Genomic DNA, 16,669 nt, shown 5'->3' with positions numbered 1-16,669 from the left:
CTAGACATGGTTGTTTCTGATTTTCGGCGACCAAGCCATTTGGTCGTGGAAGGAGTCAGTATTTGTAGTGCACTGGTCCCCCTGACATGCCAGGACACCAACTGGGCACCCTAGGGGGCACTGCAGTGGACTTCATAAATTGCTCCCAGGTTCATAGCTCCCTTACCTTGTGTGCTGAGCCCCCCAAAACCCAATACCCACAACTGTACACCACTACCATAGCCCTTACGGGTGAAGGGGGGCACCAATATATGGGTAAAGTGGGTTTGTGGTGGGTTTTGGAGAGCTCGCTGTTTCCTCCACAAATGTAACACGTAGGGGGGTATCGGCCTGGGTCCACCTGTCTGAAGTGCACTGCATTACCCACTAAAACTGTTCCAGGGACCTGCATGCGCTGTCATGGACCCGAGTATGACATCTGAGGCTGGCACAACATATTTTTAAAGATGTTTTTTGAAGGTGGGAGGGGGTTAGTGACCACTGGGGGAGTAACGGTAGGTCATGCCCGATTCTCTCCGGTGGTCATCTGGTCATTTCGGGCACCTTTTTGTGCCTTAGTCTTAATAAAAACAGGTCCGGGTGAAAACGTCCAAGTGTTCATCAGGGACGTCCTTGTTTTTTTCGATTATGGGTCAAGGACGTCCAAGTGTTAGGCACGCCCAAGTCCTGCCTTCACTACACCTCCAACATGCCCCCTTGAACTTTGGCCATCCTTGCGACGGAGTGCAGTTGCGGACGTCCTAAATCGGGTTTCGATTATACTGATTTGGACGTCCCTGGGAGAAGGACGTCCGTCTTCCGATTTATGTCGAAAGATGGACGTCCTTCTCTTTTGAAAATGAGCCCAGAACTGAGCCTTCAAATGAGCAGATAATCATTATCTCTGAACTATAGCTCCAGCATGTCAATCACTATTAAGGTATGAAACGAAAAATTATTTTAGTCATTTAAAACACAAACATTTGTCACCAAATGAATGTTCAACATCTACCACAGTGCTTGAAACTTGTTTGATGCCCTCATTAATAATGGGGCCCTTTAACTAAGCCACGTAGGTGCCTCATGCATGCCCAATGCATGGCAATTTGGAATTACCACAATGCTCGGGTGGTAATTTCATTTATTGCGCATGTCCACTCCGTGCACTGGAAAATAATTTTTATTTGCTGGCACACGGGTGATAATGACATTGTACACTCATTGACCATTACCACCCAGTTAACGCGTGAGACCTTACCGCTAAGTGAATGGATGGCAATAAGGTCTCAGACCCAAAATAGATATGTGCCAATTTTTATTTTGCCGCACGTCCATTTTCAGTCAAAAAAAAGCCATTTTTTTTTTACAGGTGCGCTGAAAAATGGATCTGCATGCAACCACAACATACACCTACACTAGCGTAGGTTATTTTTCAGCGCACCTTAATAAAAAGACCCCAGTATGAGGACATTGTTCATAAATCCAGTTGAATAATGGGGTATGTATCTGCGCTAATTAGCCGTGTTCGCTCTGCTCTCAGCTGCCATGTGCTTCACATATGTCTACTAACTCACTCTGCATTTCTGTGTTTTCAAAAATTTGCTTCAGAAACCAGTGTTGTAAAGGTTTCTGTAAAAATATATACAAATATTGTTTAATTGCTCTAAGCCATGTAAAATAATATCAAAACACACTGTATGCTACCCAGTGCGTTTTTTCTAATATAAAAGGTGCCGGTACTCAAATGCCAGGCCACCCTTCAAGGGTGAGGTGATCACTGAGGGACCCACCCCACAATGATCAGGCCCCCTGCAACCAGTCACAGAATCTATGACAAGGCAGAATTGATGTGTAGGGCCTGAGCTCTTTCACATAAACTTGGGGACCATGGGTCAATTTTAGTAAACAATGAAAAAGGTGCCGGTACTCAGTACCCCCAAATACCACCACAAAAAAAGCCCTTATGCAACCTCAATAGAAGTGAGCCACTGGCTGATACACCATGGCATCAGCATAAGACATAAGCATCGCCACACTGGGACAGACCAAAGGTCCATCTAGCCCAGCACCCTGTCTCTGACGGTGGCCAATCCAGGTCACAATCACCCGACAAGATCCACAGAGCAAAGCGTTTTGTACCGCTTGTCCCAGGAATAGTGGATTTTTCCCTACGTTCCTTTAATAACATTATTTGCTTCCTCATTGTAGTGTTTAAAAAAAATGCAGTGACGCAATGACATCATCAACACACAATCTTTATTGCACTGAATCTATGGACAAATACGTAATGTCTCTAAAATAAAATAGTCATAAAAATTTATTTATAAACACAACTTATAGAATACTATAATATACGCAGGTTGTATGGCGCACTTAGGCACGTCAACTTACCCCGCACAAGACACGTCATAATTGATCATGCCTAACATTTGGCACACTAAGGACACCTTTTACTAAGCTGTGGTAAAAGGTGACCTGCGTATTTTTGCCACACGTAGAGTTCCTTTTACCGCAATAGGTAAAAAGCTGGAAAAAAATGAAATGGACACGCAGTAAGTTCGTACTTGCTCCATAGCCATTTTGGAGGGAGCCCTTATCCGTCACCCATTGAGGTGGTGGGAAAGTCTCCCGCACTAACCTGCCGGTAACTGGGCAGCATGCGGCACTGCCCTATTACCGCCAGGTAAACCACCCCCCCCCCCCCCCCCCCAGTAATTATTTTTGGAAATTTCTGGCAGCGGCAGAAATGCAACGCACTGTGAGCAGAACTACGTCAAGCTCCATCTCTGGCCGTCTTCAAATCTAAGCTAAAAGCCCAACTTTTTGATGCTGCTTTTAACTCCTAACCCTTATTCACTTGTTCAGAACCCTTATTTTATCATCCTCACTTTAATATTCCCTTATCTCTTGTTTGTCCTGTTTGTCTGGCCTAATTAGATTGTAAGCTCTGTCGAGCAGGGACTGTCTCTGCATGTTCAGGTGTACAGTGCTGCGTACGTCTAGTTGCGCTATAGAAATGATGAGTAGTAGTGGTATTAGTCTTTGAGATTTGAGAATCTTGCTACTCTTTGGGATTCTGCACAGAATCTTGTTAATCTTTGAGATTCCAGAATCTTACTAGTCTTTGGATTCTGCACGGAATCTCGCTACATTCTGGGATTCTGCACGGAATCTTGTTACTCTTTGGGATTCCGGAATCTTGCTACTCTTTGTTCTTATCCCTTAAATGTCCTGTTTGTCCTGATTATATTGTAAGCTCTTTCGAACAGGGGCTGTCTCTTCATGTTCACGCCTACAGCGCTGCGTACGTCTAGTAGCGCTATAGAAATGATAAGTAGTAGTAGTTCCGGATTGCTGCATAGGAAACCTGTTGCCACATGGCAACTCTTCAGTAAAATGGCCCCTCAAACATGCTTATACAAGTATTCCATAATGCCTTAGGTATACCTAAATGCCATTATAGAATTCATGCTCACTACGCACCATGGTTGGCATCTAATTCATTCCCAACATAGCTCCCACTTTTGGTCAAGAACTGCATAGTTCAATAAGCTTCCCTCTACCAATCAACAAACATTCTCATTAAAAAAATTAATAAAGGGAAACAAGCTGAGAATTTTATAGAGTAGATTGACGATCATACATCAATCAGTGAAAACAAACGAGTTAAATGACTAGTGTCTTTCTTCAAAAGAGCAGTAAATTGACTTTTATGTGTCCCCTTTATTTAAATGGACAATATATCAGTTCATATGTGTCCTACCTCCCAGTTTCTTCATGGCTTTTTTCACCTTCTCGTTTCTGAGAGTATAAATGAAGGGGTTTAACACTGGGGTTATAATGGTATAAAAACCGGAGATTAGTTTGTCACCTGCTAGCGTCACTGGTGGTCTCATGTACATGAAGACAAGGGGGACAAAAAACAAAGTGACCACCAGGAGGTGGGAGGCACATGTAGAGAAGGCTTTCTGTCTTCCCTCAGCTGAACGAATTTTTAAGACAGTGGAGATGATGTATGTATAAGAGATAGACACCACCAAGAAACAAATAAGGGTTAAAATTCCACTGTTGATCATATCTGCAATTTCACTGATAAAGGTGCTAGAGCAAGCCAACACAGATAAGGGGTGGGCGTCACAAAAGAAATGATTTATCTCATTAGGACCACAGAAGGGCAGTTGGGTTGCTGGAAACGCCTGTGCTAAAGCATGAATGAAACCAAGTACCCATGTAGAAGCCACCAGCAGGAGACAGGCTTGTTTGTTCATGATCATGGTGTAACGCAAAGGATAGCAGATGGCAACATAGCGGTCATAAGCCATCAGACTCAGGTGGAAGCATTCTGTGCCCCCAAAAAAGTGCAAGAAAAACACTTGAGCAATGCAGTCATTGAAGGAGATGGTTTTGCTCTGCGACATAAAATTAACAAGGAATTTGGGGACAGCAACTGTTGAAAAGCCTAAATCTAAGCAAGACAGGTTGCAGAGGAAAAAGTACATGGGAGAGTGCAGCTGAGAGTCCACGTAGATGGTTATCAGAATAAGAAGATTCCCAGCTACGGTGAGCAGATAAATCACTAGAAGCAGCAGAAAGAACACTATCTGTACATTCGGATTGCTAGAAAGTCCGAGAAGGATGAATTGTGTGACTCTGGTTTCATTGTTGATGGCCATTCCTTCTACTTCAGCAACTGCAGAGAAACAGAAACACAAGAGACAGCAGAAAGAATACATAAAATGAGACAGATTGTCAGAGAACATTAATATTCTTTAGAAGGACTTCCTGAGTCACTGTGTCATACACTTTCTGTAGTCCTTTTTTCACTTCAAGACTAAAAACTCATCTCTTTGAGGTTACTATTACATCTTTATCACTTCTCTATAATACATTCTCCTAGAATGTTAATTTTTTTAAATTGACTAATTTGTAAGCTCTGTACAGCAGGCACTGTCTCTTTTCTATGTGTCTGTACATTGTTGCATATACCTGGTTGTATTTTAAAAAATGATAGATCGTAGTAAGGACAACTTTGGTCTCTCATGTCTCATGTTCTGTCTTCTTTTCTATTTTAGGCTTATATACAGCTTTATGTATTCATGAAACACTCATTATCCCCTAAAGTAACTCTTGCCCCTGAATGGATTCTGCTGCCCATTTGCTCCTATTGTTACGGACATCTATAGTTATACCCCAGTAACCATTCAGAAAGTAAAATCCACTCTCTTAGTCTACGTTCTTTATTTTTAAATTGATCTTGAAAAAAATAAGTTGTGCTAACGTTTTTAACTCACTCTAAAAATCAGCTGAGATGCCCTTTATATTCCTATGGCATCAATGTTTAATGCCAGCTGATTTCTAGCGTGAGCTTAAACACACTGGCACACTTTAGTAAAAGACACCCATGGTTTCGAAGGATGTTAAAAGAGGATTTAATTCATTCTATAGCTCATTGCCTCAGAACAAGGTCTACATGATAAACCTATAAACCTGAAGATTATGACTATTTATTTTATTAATTAGGATTTCTTTACCGCCTTTTTCAAGGAATTCATTCAAGGCGAATTACAGCAAGAATAAGTCAACTATAACAATAGACAATTACAGTTGTAAAAATACGTCAATAACAGTGCAATGTTTGGCATTAGTATTCAACAATGTTAGTACAATATGCAATAAACGTTCTGTCTGTAGCCAAATAATTAGCCCATTCCCAATCCTATGTAGGAAGATCGGCACAAACCCTCACATCAGCTCTTTTCCCAAATGAAGTCTTGCCACCGTCTTCTTCCCCTAAACTCAAGCAGTCCGTTAGTTCAGTTAAGATATTTATTTAATTACATGAACATAACCATCACTGCAACCTTTTTTTTTAATCTCGCAATACTTCAATGAATTCCTTTCTTCTGAAGGGAGCAAAATGTGTTTCATCTTAGTCTTTGTCTACATGAAATAACAAAATTGATGTATGTTTTTAAGAAGCGATGGCACTGGCAATAGAATTCCAATCTGACAATTGCCTACCCACTCTTCCTATTTAAACTTGATGGTCTACTCAAGGTTTGTTTGGCAATGATTGTGTGCGTCTGTTATATTAAGGAAAGAGTCGGAAAGAGACAATGAGACACAGCAAGCGGAAAAGGAAAAAATCATGACTAGGACAGGAGAAAAACGTATATGGAAACTGGCAGAAAAGCCTGCCGCTAGTTACAAATCATATTCTTCATCCTGTACCTGAATATTCTTTTCGTGATCCCCAGCTTTACCCTGTACGTGAGGTATGCATACAAAATGACTTTTTCACACTTTGGTTAGATGATTGAAAAACAGCAAGAGTGGAAGAGAAGCCAAGTTCAAACCCTACTGCTGATCTTTTCCATCTCGGGCAAGTCATCTAACCCTCCATTGTCTTGAAAACCAACTCAGACTTGTACGTATACCACTTGCAGACAATATAGAAAAAAACAAAATAAGTAGGTCAGTTGATTGAACCATAAATTCCTACAGCATTTTAAATCGAGAGATCATCAATTTCAAATACCAAAGATATTCCTGAAAATTACCACAAAGTATAATTTGAGGACACATTAATTCAGAAATTCTAGAAAATTGGAAGTCTCTGCCTCATAAGATCTGCCAAGAGCTAAGGTTGAAGGCTTTTTCCAGTAGGCAGCAAAGTCTTAAACTTAAACTGTACATGGGACTCTTGGGACAATAATGTTTACAGGATCTCAAAGGAAACAGCTGGTTAAACAACTTTGCCATTAACATTATTCCCCAGCATGTCTATGCAGAAAACAACAGTTTGGAACCTTAGGAGTCCATGTGGAGAAATCTTTCATGAGAAATGGATACAAGTCGACTTTTCACTGATTTTTTTCTTATCGTCAAAATTTAAAGCGTATCTGTTTTTTTTTTTCAAGAGCAAGAAATTCTTTGCCGTATGTATTCTTTCTTAGTCCATGTTCCCTAAAAGGCATACCTGACCACTCTGCCCAGGCTTCTACCGTTGCAGCTGGTGCAACAAAATTTCAATCATGAGGGGCAGGAAGGAGCCCTTGAAGTCCCACAGAAATTTCTTGGACCTTATCATTGAAGTTGACAAATTGATGCACCAGCCGCCATGGCATGAAGACTAGCTGAGGACTCCCACACCCCTTGGAGGGATTATTGTTCATAGCATGTCAGCATTAAAAAAACCAAAAGGGCCCTTTTACAGAGTAGCGGTAAGCCCAACGTGGGCTTACCGCTCGCTCTTCCAGGACTACCGCCGGCCCAACGTGGCTGCCTGTGGTTATCCTGCCCCAAAAGCACACCATTTACCCCCAAAAATGGCTTGCATGCCAGAAACCTGGCGGTAATTGAGCATCACCACTCGCTGCTCGGTTGCCGCCGGGTTAGCGCAGGAGCCCTGGTTCCCACAGCATTTGGTACTGGTAAGGGCTCCCTATCTCATGGCAACTTGGTAAGAGTTCTCTTAACACATGGCCATGTGTGTCTCGGGGCTTTTACCTACTGCAGTAAAAAGGGCCTGGCACATGGGAAAAACGGCCCCTGCCGCTAGCACGGGGCCCTTTTTCCCGCAGGTTGGTAAAAGGACCCCTAAGTCTATTCTTTATCATTAACACATCATCATAATTTATTGTGGACCTCTTTTATCAAATCGGGCTAGCGATTCCGGGTGCCGCAATGCTGACAAAGCCCATTCACTTTGAAAAGAGGCCCTATATTAGCTGTGACTCTCAAAATATAACAGAATTGTATATTTATTTTATTAATAAGAGTTCTGTTCCACACTATCCTATTCTAGGCAGGTATATGGTGCCCACCCATTCCTACCCTTTTTTCCTCCGTTGTGTGGCCCAACCCCTAAATATCGGTACCCCCATCTCAGTTCCAGCAATCATTCCTTCTTATGTACACAAGATGGAGCAGCCACATCACAGTTTCAGTCGCGAGGGGCAAACAAGTTGTTTGAGTTTCCCAGGAGACCTCCCTCTGACTCTCCATTGAAACCATCACACTGGTTCACCAGCTCCAACAGTAGGAATACAGGCGACAGATTCATGCACACCTTAGAACAGTGTGTCCGAACCTTTTAAGACCTGTCGCTTCTTTCTCTATAACATCAGCAAAATTCGCCCTTTCCTCTCTGAGCACACCACCCGAACTCTCGTCCACTCTCTCATTACCTCTCACCTTGACTACTGCAACCTACTCCTCACTGGCCTCCCACTTAACCATCTATCCCCCCCTTCAATCCGTTCAGAACTCTGCTGCGCATCTTTATCTTCCGCCTAGACCGATATGCTCATATCACCCCTCTCCTCAAGTCACTTCACTGGCTTCCAATCAGGTACCGCATACAATTCAAGCTTCTCTTATTACCCTAGAAATGCACTCAATCTGCAGCCCCTCATTACCTCTCTACCCTCATCTCCCCTTATGCTCCTACCCGTAACCTCCGCTCACAGGACAAATCCCTCCTCTCAGTACCCTTCTCCACCACCGCCAACTCCAGGCTCCGCCCTTTCTGCCTCGCCTCACCCTATGCTTGGAATAAACTCCCTGAGCCCATACGCCAGGCCCCCTCCCTGCCCATCTTCAAATCCTTGCTCAAAGCCCACCTCTTCAATGTCGCTTTTGGCACCTATTATACATCTATTCAGGAAATCTAGACTGCCCCAATTTGATTGACTGCACTTTTTTGTCCTTTAGATTGTAAACTCCTTCGAGCAGGGGCTGTCCTCTGTGTTAAATTGTACAGCGCTGCGTAACCCTAGTAGCGCTTTATAAATGTTAAGTAGTAGTAGTAGTTTTATTCAATATGAGCCCATTTTAACACTTAGAAATTCACGTTACTATAGATGATGATGAAACCAAAATAGCAGATCTCCATTCTACTGCCGCCACTCATCGAACGCGTGAAACCAGTGGCGACCGCAGTCAGTACAGGGTCCAGTCTGTTGGTGTGTACTCACAGACCCAAGCCCACACAGGAGAAGAAGAGTAATCCAGTCTTGATGTTGTAGGGCGTGAACCACTGTGACAAGACTTCCGTACTTGATGAATGGAGAGAGAATGTGTAGTTGTCACAGATGACTGACATAGCTCCTGAAGTTTAGTTGGATTTGGTAGATCAGCAGAACTGTTGATTCTAGATGGACCCCAAGGGTACTAATTATTGATTTAAGGTGGATTTTGTATCTTTTCTGCCATAATCTACTATACTAGCATATCACTCAGTTGCAATACTCTATGAAAAATATTTGCTCATGGATTTGAGAAAAAAATGTAACTCTGAACAAGGATAGGTAAATCTGATTCAGATTTATTGCAGTTAAAAGATGATTATAGCAAAAGATAATGCATGCTTAGTATATCTCAAGAATCCATTCAATGAACTCAAGATTAGGCACTAGTAGGTCAATCACAGATGTTCCTTTACAGTTTATAGAATTATATCCCTCACAAATAAACAGCTACATTTATGCTAATATTTCTAATTGTTTTCTTAAATCAGGGTTTATACATTCTGTGAGGAAACACTTTCCGTCTCTGTACGGCTGTTTTCACTTCTACTTTCTGAGTGATAATAACAGGATTTAGTGTTGAGATGATGTATAAAACAGAGACCATCTTGTCAGCTAAAAATGTCACTGAGAGTCTAAGGTAGTTGATGACACAGGGCCCAAAAAACAAAATGGCCACCATGAGATGAGAAGTGTAAGTAGAGAAGGTTTTGTGCCTTCCCTCAGCAAATCAAATCTCTAGAATGGTGGAGATGTTACCTATATAAGATAAAAGTAACGCCAAGAAGCAAGTTAAGGATATCATTCCACTGTTGCCAGTGATCACATTGATCATACCTAACCTCTGGCACACTGAAGGCCCCTTTTACTAAGCTGCGGTAAAAGAGGCCCTGCGCAAGTGGCAGTGCGTGATTTTGCCACGTACAGCGTCCCCTTTTACTGCAGCAAGTAAAAAGGTGTAGAAAAGAAATGGCCATGCAGAACGTTCACACTTGCCAAGCAGCCATTTCAGAGGAAAGCACTTATCGCCACCCATTGAGGTGGTGGTAAGGTCTCCCACGCTAAACCGGCAGTAACCCATTATTTTTGAACATTTACGACAGCGCTGTTAATGAAGAACTAATACCGGCAGCTAAATTGGGCCGGTGGTAGTTCCAGATTGCTGTGTGGAAAGCCAGTTGACGCATGGGCAACCCTTTAGTGAAAGAGTCAGGGCTTTTTTTGAGGAGGTACTCGGGGGTACTGAGTACCTCCAGTGTCTTCTAAAATTGATCCATGGACCACAAGTTTTAATGAAAGAGCTCAGGCTCAAGACACCAATTCTGCCTCGTCATAGATTCTGTGACTGGTTGCAGGGGGCCTGGCTATTGTAGAGTGAGTCCCTCAGTGATCACCCCACCCCTGAAGGGTGGCCTGGCATTTGAGTACCAGCACCTTTTTCGTTATAAAAATTGCACTGGAAGAGTTATAGTAAACATGCTTATATTAGTATTCCGTAATGCCTTAGCCATACCTAAGCGCCATTATAGAATTGATGCTCACAACGCACCATAGTGAATCCTAATTCACTGCTACCATAGCTCCACTTTTGGTTAAGAACTGCATAATTCATTTAGCTTTACTCTACCATTCAATAGAAATTCCTATAAAAAAAATTAATCAAGCAAAAAAATAATCAAAATTTTATAGAGTAGATTAAAGTTCATTCATCACTCAGTGAAAACAGATGGGTTACATGACAGTGTCTTTAAAAGAGCAATAAATCAGTTTTTATGTGTCCCCTTTATTTAAATGGACAGTATATCAGTTCATATATGTTCTACCTCCCAACTTCTTCATGGCTTTTTTCACCTTCTCGTTTCTCAGAGTATAAATGAAGGGGTTCAACACGGGGGTTATAATGGTATAAAAACCAGTGATTAGTTTGTCACCTGCAAGCGTCACTGGTGGTCTCATGTACATAAAGACAAGGGGGACAAAATACAAAGTGACAACTAGGAGGTGAGAGGCACAGGTAGAGAAGGCTTTCTGTCTTCCCTCAGCTGAACGAATTTTTAAGACAGTGGAGATGATATATGCGTACGAGATTGACACCACCAAGAAACAAGCGAGGGTTAAAATTCCACTGTTGATAATATCTGAATTTTCATTGATAAAGGTGCTAGAACAAGCCAATACAGATAACGGTTGGGAATCACAGAAGAAATGGTTTATCTCGTTAGGACCACAGAAGGGCAGTTGGGTTGCTGGAAACGCCTGTGCTAAAGCATGAATGAAACCAAGTACCCACGTAGAAGCCACCAGCAGGAGACAGGCTTGTTTGTTCATGATCATGGTGTAACGCAAAGGATAGCAGATGGCAACATAGCGGTCATAAGCCATCAGACTCAGGTGGAAGCATTCTGTGCCCCCAATGAAATGTATGAAAAACATTTGAGCAATGCAGTCATTGTAGGAGATGGTTTTGCTCTGCGAGATAAAATTAACAAGGAATTTGGGGACAACAACTGTTGAAACGCCCAAATCTAAGAAAGACAGGTGGCTGAGGAAGAAGTACATGGGAGAGTGCAGCTGAGAGTCCACATAGATGGTTATCAGAATAAGAAGATTCCCAGCTACAGTGAGCAGATAAATCACTAGAAGCAGCAGAAAGAACATTATCTGTACATTCAGATTGCTAGAAAATCCGAGAAGGATGAATTGTGTGACTTTGGTTTCATTGTTGACGGCCATTCCTTCTACTTCATCAACTGTAGAGAAACAGAAACACAAAAGACAACAGAAAGAATACATAAAGTGATTGTCATAGAACATTAATATTCTTTAGAAGGACTTACTGAGTCGCTGTGTCATGCATTTTCTCTAATGCTCTATCAATTTCAAGCTTAAAAACTCACCTTTCTGAGGTTACTTTTACATCTTGACCACTTCTCTATAATACATTCTCCTAGAATGTTAAATATTTTTTTTCTTGACTAATTTGTAAGCTCTGTACAGCAGGGTCTGTCTCTTTTCTATGTGTCTATACATGGCTGCGTACACCTGCTACTATTTTTAAAATGGTAGATCGTAGTAAATAGAAACAGAGAAAAATGACGGCAGATAAAGGCCAAATGGTCCATCCAGTCTGCCCATCCTCTGTAACCCTTAACTCTTCCTTTCCCTAAGTGATCCCACATGCTTATCCCATGCCTTTTAAATTCTGACACAGTTCTCGACTCCACAACCTCCACCGGGCGGCTATTACACGCCTCCACCACCCCTTCTGTAACTTTGGTCTCTCATGTGTTTCTTCTTTTCTATTTTACGCTTACAGTATATACAGCTTTATATGTTCAAGACACAGTCATTAACCCCCCAAAAGTAATCCTTTCCTCCAAATGGATTCTGCTGACCCATGCTCTTAGTCTTACAGTTATTTATTTATTTGTTGCATTTGTATCGCACGTTTTCCCACCTATTTGCAGGCTCAATGTGGCTTACATAATGCTGGAGTGACAGTCGCCCCTTCCGGATCTGAGAAATACAGATTGGTATAGCATGTACATTATACAGTAGGTTTCAAAGTGAGTGGAGGAGTGGCCTAGTGGTTAGGGTGGTGGACTTTGGTCCTGGGGAACTGAGGAACTGAGTTCGATTCCTGGCACAGGCAGCTCCTTGTGACTCTGGGCAAGTCACTTAACCCTCCATTGCCCGCCGCATAGAGCCTGCCATGAGTGGGAAAGCGCGGTGTAAAAATGTAACAAAAATAAATAAATATTGTCTTTATGTACATGGATGAAAGAGTGATTTACATTATGCCGTAATGGCGCTCACCATTTCTGGATCTGAGAAATATAAAGTGGTATAGCATTGTTATTCATTGATGATAGCATAAATTACAAGGTGGTATTGCATTAAAGTTCATAAATGATAGAATAAAGTAAAGGGTGGTTAAATAGTCAGATATAGAAAGTTCATTTAGGATGAGTCATTGTGGTATGCCTTTTTGAACAGGTTGGTTTTCAGTAGCTTTCGGAAGATTGTTAGGTCGTGCATTGTTTTTATAACATTAGGCAGTGCGTTCCATAGTTTGCACGCCTATGTATGAGAAACTGGATGCATAGATTGATTTATACTTAAGTCCTTTGCAGCTAGGGTAATGGAGGTTCAAAAATGTGCGTGCTGACCTTTTTGTGTTCCTGGTTGGCAAATCTACGAGGTCTGACACGTAGGTCGGGGCTTCACCGTGAACAATTTTGTGAACCAAGGTGCAGGCTTTGAACGCAATACGCTCCTTTAGTGGGAGCCAGTGTAGTTTTTCTCTTAGGGGTTTGGCGCTTTCGTATTTCGATTTTCCGAATATGAGTCTGTACCTCAGTAACCCTTCAGAGAGCACCATCCTCTCGCTTAATCTTCTTTCCTTCGTTTTCAGTTGCCCTTGAAAACGTAAGGAGTGTTTTACTAAGGTGCACAAGTGTTTTTTCATTACCCTAAAAGTCAGCTGGCGCTAAACGCTGAGATGCCCATTTTATTCTTATGGGCATCTCCGCGTTTAGGCCCAGCTGATTTTTAGCATGAGCTACAAACGCTAGCACACCTTAGTAAAAGACCCCCATATATTCAAAGGTTCTTAAAAAAAAAAGGTTTAATTCATTACCTCAGAACAAATTCTACACGATAATTTATTTATTTATTATTACATTTCTACCCCACGCTTTCCCACTTAAAGCAGGTTCAATGCGGCTTACATAATAATAATATGGATTACAGAGTATTGATAGAGAAAATATAGGTTAATAATAGCAGAATAGTAAAAAAGATAGGTAGGTAAAGATGGGGAAGGGTGAAGGGAGTAGGAGAGGTATGAGCAATGGGTAGATGAGCATTGGAGGAGGGGTAGAGGGGGCAGGAGGGGGATGGGACAGGGAAAAGTAATCCTGAAGATTCTGACAATTTATTTGTTTAGTTATTTTAAGAGGATTTATTTTCCGCCTTTTTGAAGGAATTCACTCAAGGTGGTGTACAGCTAGAATAAGTCAAACGTAACAATAGACAATACGTAAAAATATTCAAATAACAGTGCAAGGTATGGCAAAGTATTCCACATTACAATGTTAGTACAATACGCAATAAAAGTTCTGTCTGTAGCCAAATAAAGAGCCCATTCCCAAGTCTATGTGTCAAGATCAGCACAAACCCTCCCATCATCATTTTTCCCACGTGAAGTCTTATCACCGTGAGCTTCCCACTGGCTCTCCTTCCCCTAAACTCAAGCAGTTCGTCAGTTCAATCAAGAATATTTATTTAATTACATGAACATAACCATCACTGCAACCTTTTTTTTAAATCTCACAATACTTCAATGAATTCCTTTCTTCTGAAGGGAGCAAAATGTCTTTCATCTTAGTCTTTGTCTACAAGAAATAACAAAATTGATGTATGTTTTTAAGAAGCGATGGCACTGGCAATAGAATTCCAATCTGACAATTGCCTTCCCACTCTTCCTATTTAAACTTGATGGTCTACTCGAGGTTTGTTTGGCAGTGATTGTGTGTTTCTGTTATATTAAGGAAAGAGTCACGGTGAAAAACGTATACTGAAACTGGCAGAAAAGCCTACCGTTAGTTACACAATCATATTCTTTATCCTGTACCTGAATATTCTTTGGGTGATTCTCAGCTTTATCCTGTAATTGAGGTATGCATACAAAATGACTTTTTCACCCTTTGGTTAAATGATTGAAAAACGGCAAGAGTGGACGAGAAGCCAAGTTTAAATCCCACTGCTTCTCTTTCCCATCTTGGGCAAGTCATTTCTCTTGTATATTTTTTTTGTTACATTTGTACCCCGCGCTTTCCCACTCATGGCAGGCTCAATGCGGCTTACATGGGGCAATTAAGTGACTTGCCCAGAGTCACATGGAGCTGCCTGTGCCTGAAGTGGGAATCAAACTCAGTTCCTCAGGACCAAAGTCCACCACCCTAACCACTAGGCCACTCCTCCACTCAGACTTAGCTCTCCAGGGACAGAAAACACTTACTGTACCTGTATTGTACATCAATTGCAGACAGTATAGAAAAAAACAAAATAAATACGTCAGTTGATTCAACCATAAAGATAAATTCTTACAGCATGTTATTTCGAGAGGTCATCAACTCCAAATACCAAAGATATTCCTGAAAATGACCACAATGTATAATTTTAAGACACATCAGTTCAGAAATTCTGGAGGATAGATGGTCTCTGCCTCACTAGCTCTGCCAGGAGCTACAGGTTGAAGGTTTTTTTCCAGTAGGCAGCAAAATCATGAACTTAAACTGTATGTGGAGCTCTTGGGATTATAATCTTTACAGGATCTCAAAGGAAACAGGTAGTTAAACAACTTTGCCTTCAACATTATTCCCCAGCATGTCTATGAAGAAAAACAATAGTTTGGAACCTCTGGAGTCCATGTGGATAAATCTTTCATGAGAAATAGATAGGGTTTTTTTTTTCAAGAGCATGGCATTCTTTGTCGTCTGCATTCTTTCTTAATCCATGTTCTCTAAAAGACACACCTGAGCACTCTGCCCAGGCTTCATGTTGCAGCTGGTGCAGCAAAATTTCAATCATGAGGGGCAGGAAGGGCCCCTGGAAGTTCTACAGAACTTGCTTGCACCTTACAGTTGAAACTGACATATTGATGCACCAGTTCCATGGTATGAAGACTAGCTGAGGACTCCCAAACTCCTTAGAGGGATCATTATTCATCGCATGTCATCGTTACAAACCAAAGTCTATTCTTTATCATTAACACGTCATAATAATTTATTGTTATCAAACCACTGTAGCGTTTCCGGGTGTGGCAATGTCGACAAAGCCTATTCACTTTGAATGGGCTTCATCGGGATCGCCCCACGAGAAGTGCTAGAGCAGGTAATGCAACAGTTTTAGAAGGCACGTTAGGGATTTTACACAAGAGAAATGTGCCACAAGATAAATATTGTTAGCGAGGCAGAATTATTAATATTAATCACTTTCATTGAGGCTCAGATGTATTCTTTCTGCTGCTGGTTGGAGTTCTGAAGGAGGTCTTGTCTCTGTAACTGGATGGTGGATCCTTTGCTAGGGAAAGAAGTTATCTATGTGCAGAGTTGATGGTAGGAGAACCTGGAGAAAGGCTTATCTTGGGTGTGTGTGTGTGTAGTCCAGCAAAGGCCTAGAGAGGTTCAGGGAGGGTGCAGAGACAGCGATACAGGTAGGGTCCAGAGAAGAGCAGACTAAGAGGGTTCCAGGTTTTTATATAATTCCTGTTGGGCCATAGGCTGAAGTCAGGTGGGATGTATTAATCCAATCAAAACTCAGGGATAGGTGAAACTGGTTCTGGTTTTTTTTTTGGGATGGAGACATGAAAAAGTTGATTTAGCTGGTCACATAGTTTGAACTATATCATAAGGATTCCTGACTGAACATGTGCTGTAGTACACACCCAAATGTACTTGACAAGATTAGGTGAGTCATTGTCTGGGAGTTTCAGGTAGATGATCTTTCTTTTGTTACATCCAGCCTCTTGGTTTGCCGTCAACATACCAACCCTGAATCCATCCCGCCTGCTTTTGTTACACTGGTTGAACCTTCAACAGTCCTAGTGCTTCAGGCTATCAGTGGTCCTCAGGGAGAGGGTGGAGCCAGATCTGCCT

At 41.7% G+C, this 16,669-nt stretch overlaps 2 protein-coding genes across 2 annotated transcripts; both read right to left on the bottom strand.

Moving 5' to 3' along the window:
• Window positions 1-3,722: 3,722 nt before the first annotated feature.
• On the bottom strand, window positions 3,723-4,655 carry LOC115457875 (olfactory receptor 1509-like). Its single transcript, XM_030187542.1, has one exon. The coding sequence runs from the start codon at window positions 4,650-4,652 to the stop codon at window positions 3,723-3,725; it is 930 nt and encodes a 309-aa protein (XP_030043402.1). The 5' UTR covers window positions 4,653-4,655.
• Window positions 4,656-10,811: 6,156 nt separating this feature from the next.
• LOC115457247 (olfactory receptor 4Q3-like) lies at window positions 10,812-11,861 on the bottom strand. Its single transcript, XM_030186668.1, has 2 exons — window positions 11,846-11,861; window positions 10,812-11,758 (listed from the first exon to the last, which is right to left on the bottom strand). Exons 1-2 carry the CDS (start codon window positions 11,859-11,861, stop codon window positions 10,812-10,814), a joined length of 963 nt encoding a protein of 320 aa, XP_030042528.1.
• Between the last annotated feature and the right edge of the window lie 4,808 nt (window positions 11,862-16,669).

Source organism: Microcaecilia unicolor, chromosome 14 (genome assembly GCF_901765095.1).
Source record: "Microcaecilia unicolor chromosome 14, aMicUni1.1, whole genome shotgun sequence".
In the NCBI taxonomy this organism is placed as follows: domain Eukaryota; kingdom Metazoa; phylum Chordata; class Amphibia; order Gymnophiona; family Siphonopidae; genus Microcaecilia; species Microcaecilia unicolor.
Note: the sequence above shows the minus strand (reverse complement) of the source record. Positions and strands in the feature narration are given on the sequence as shown.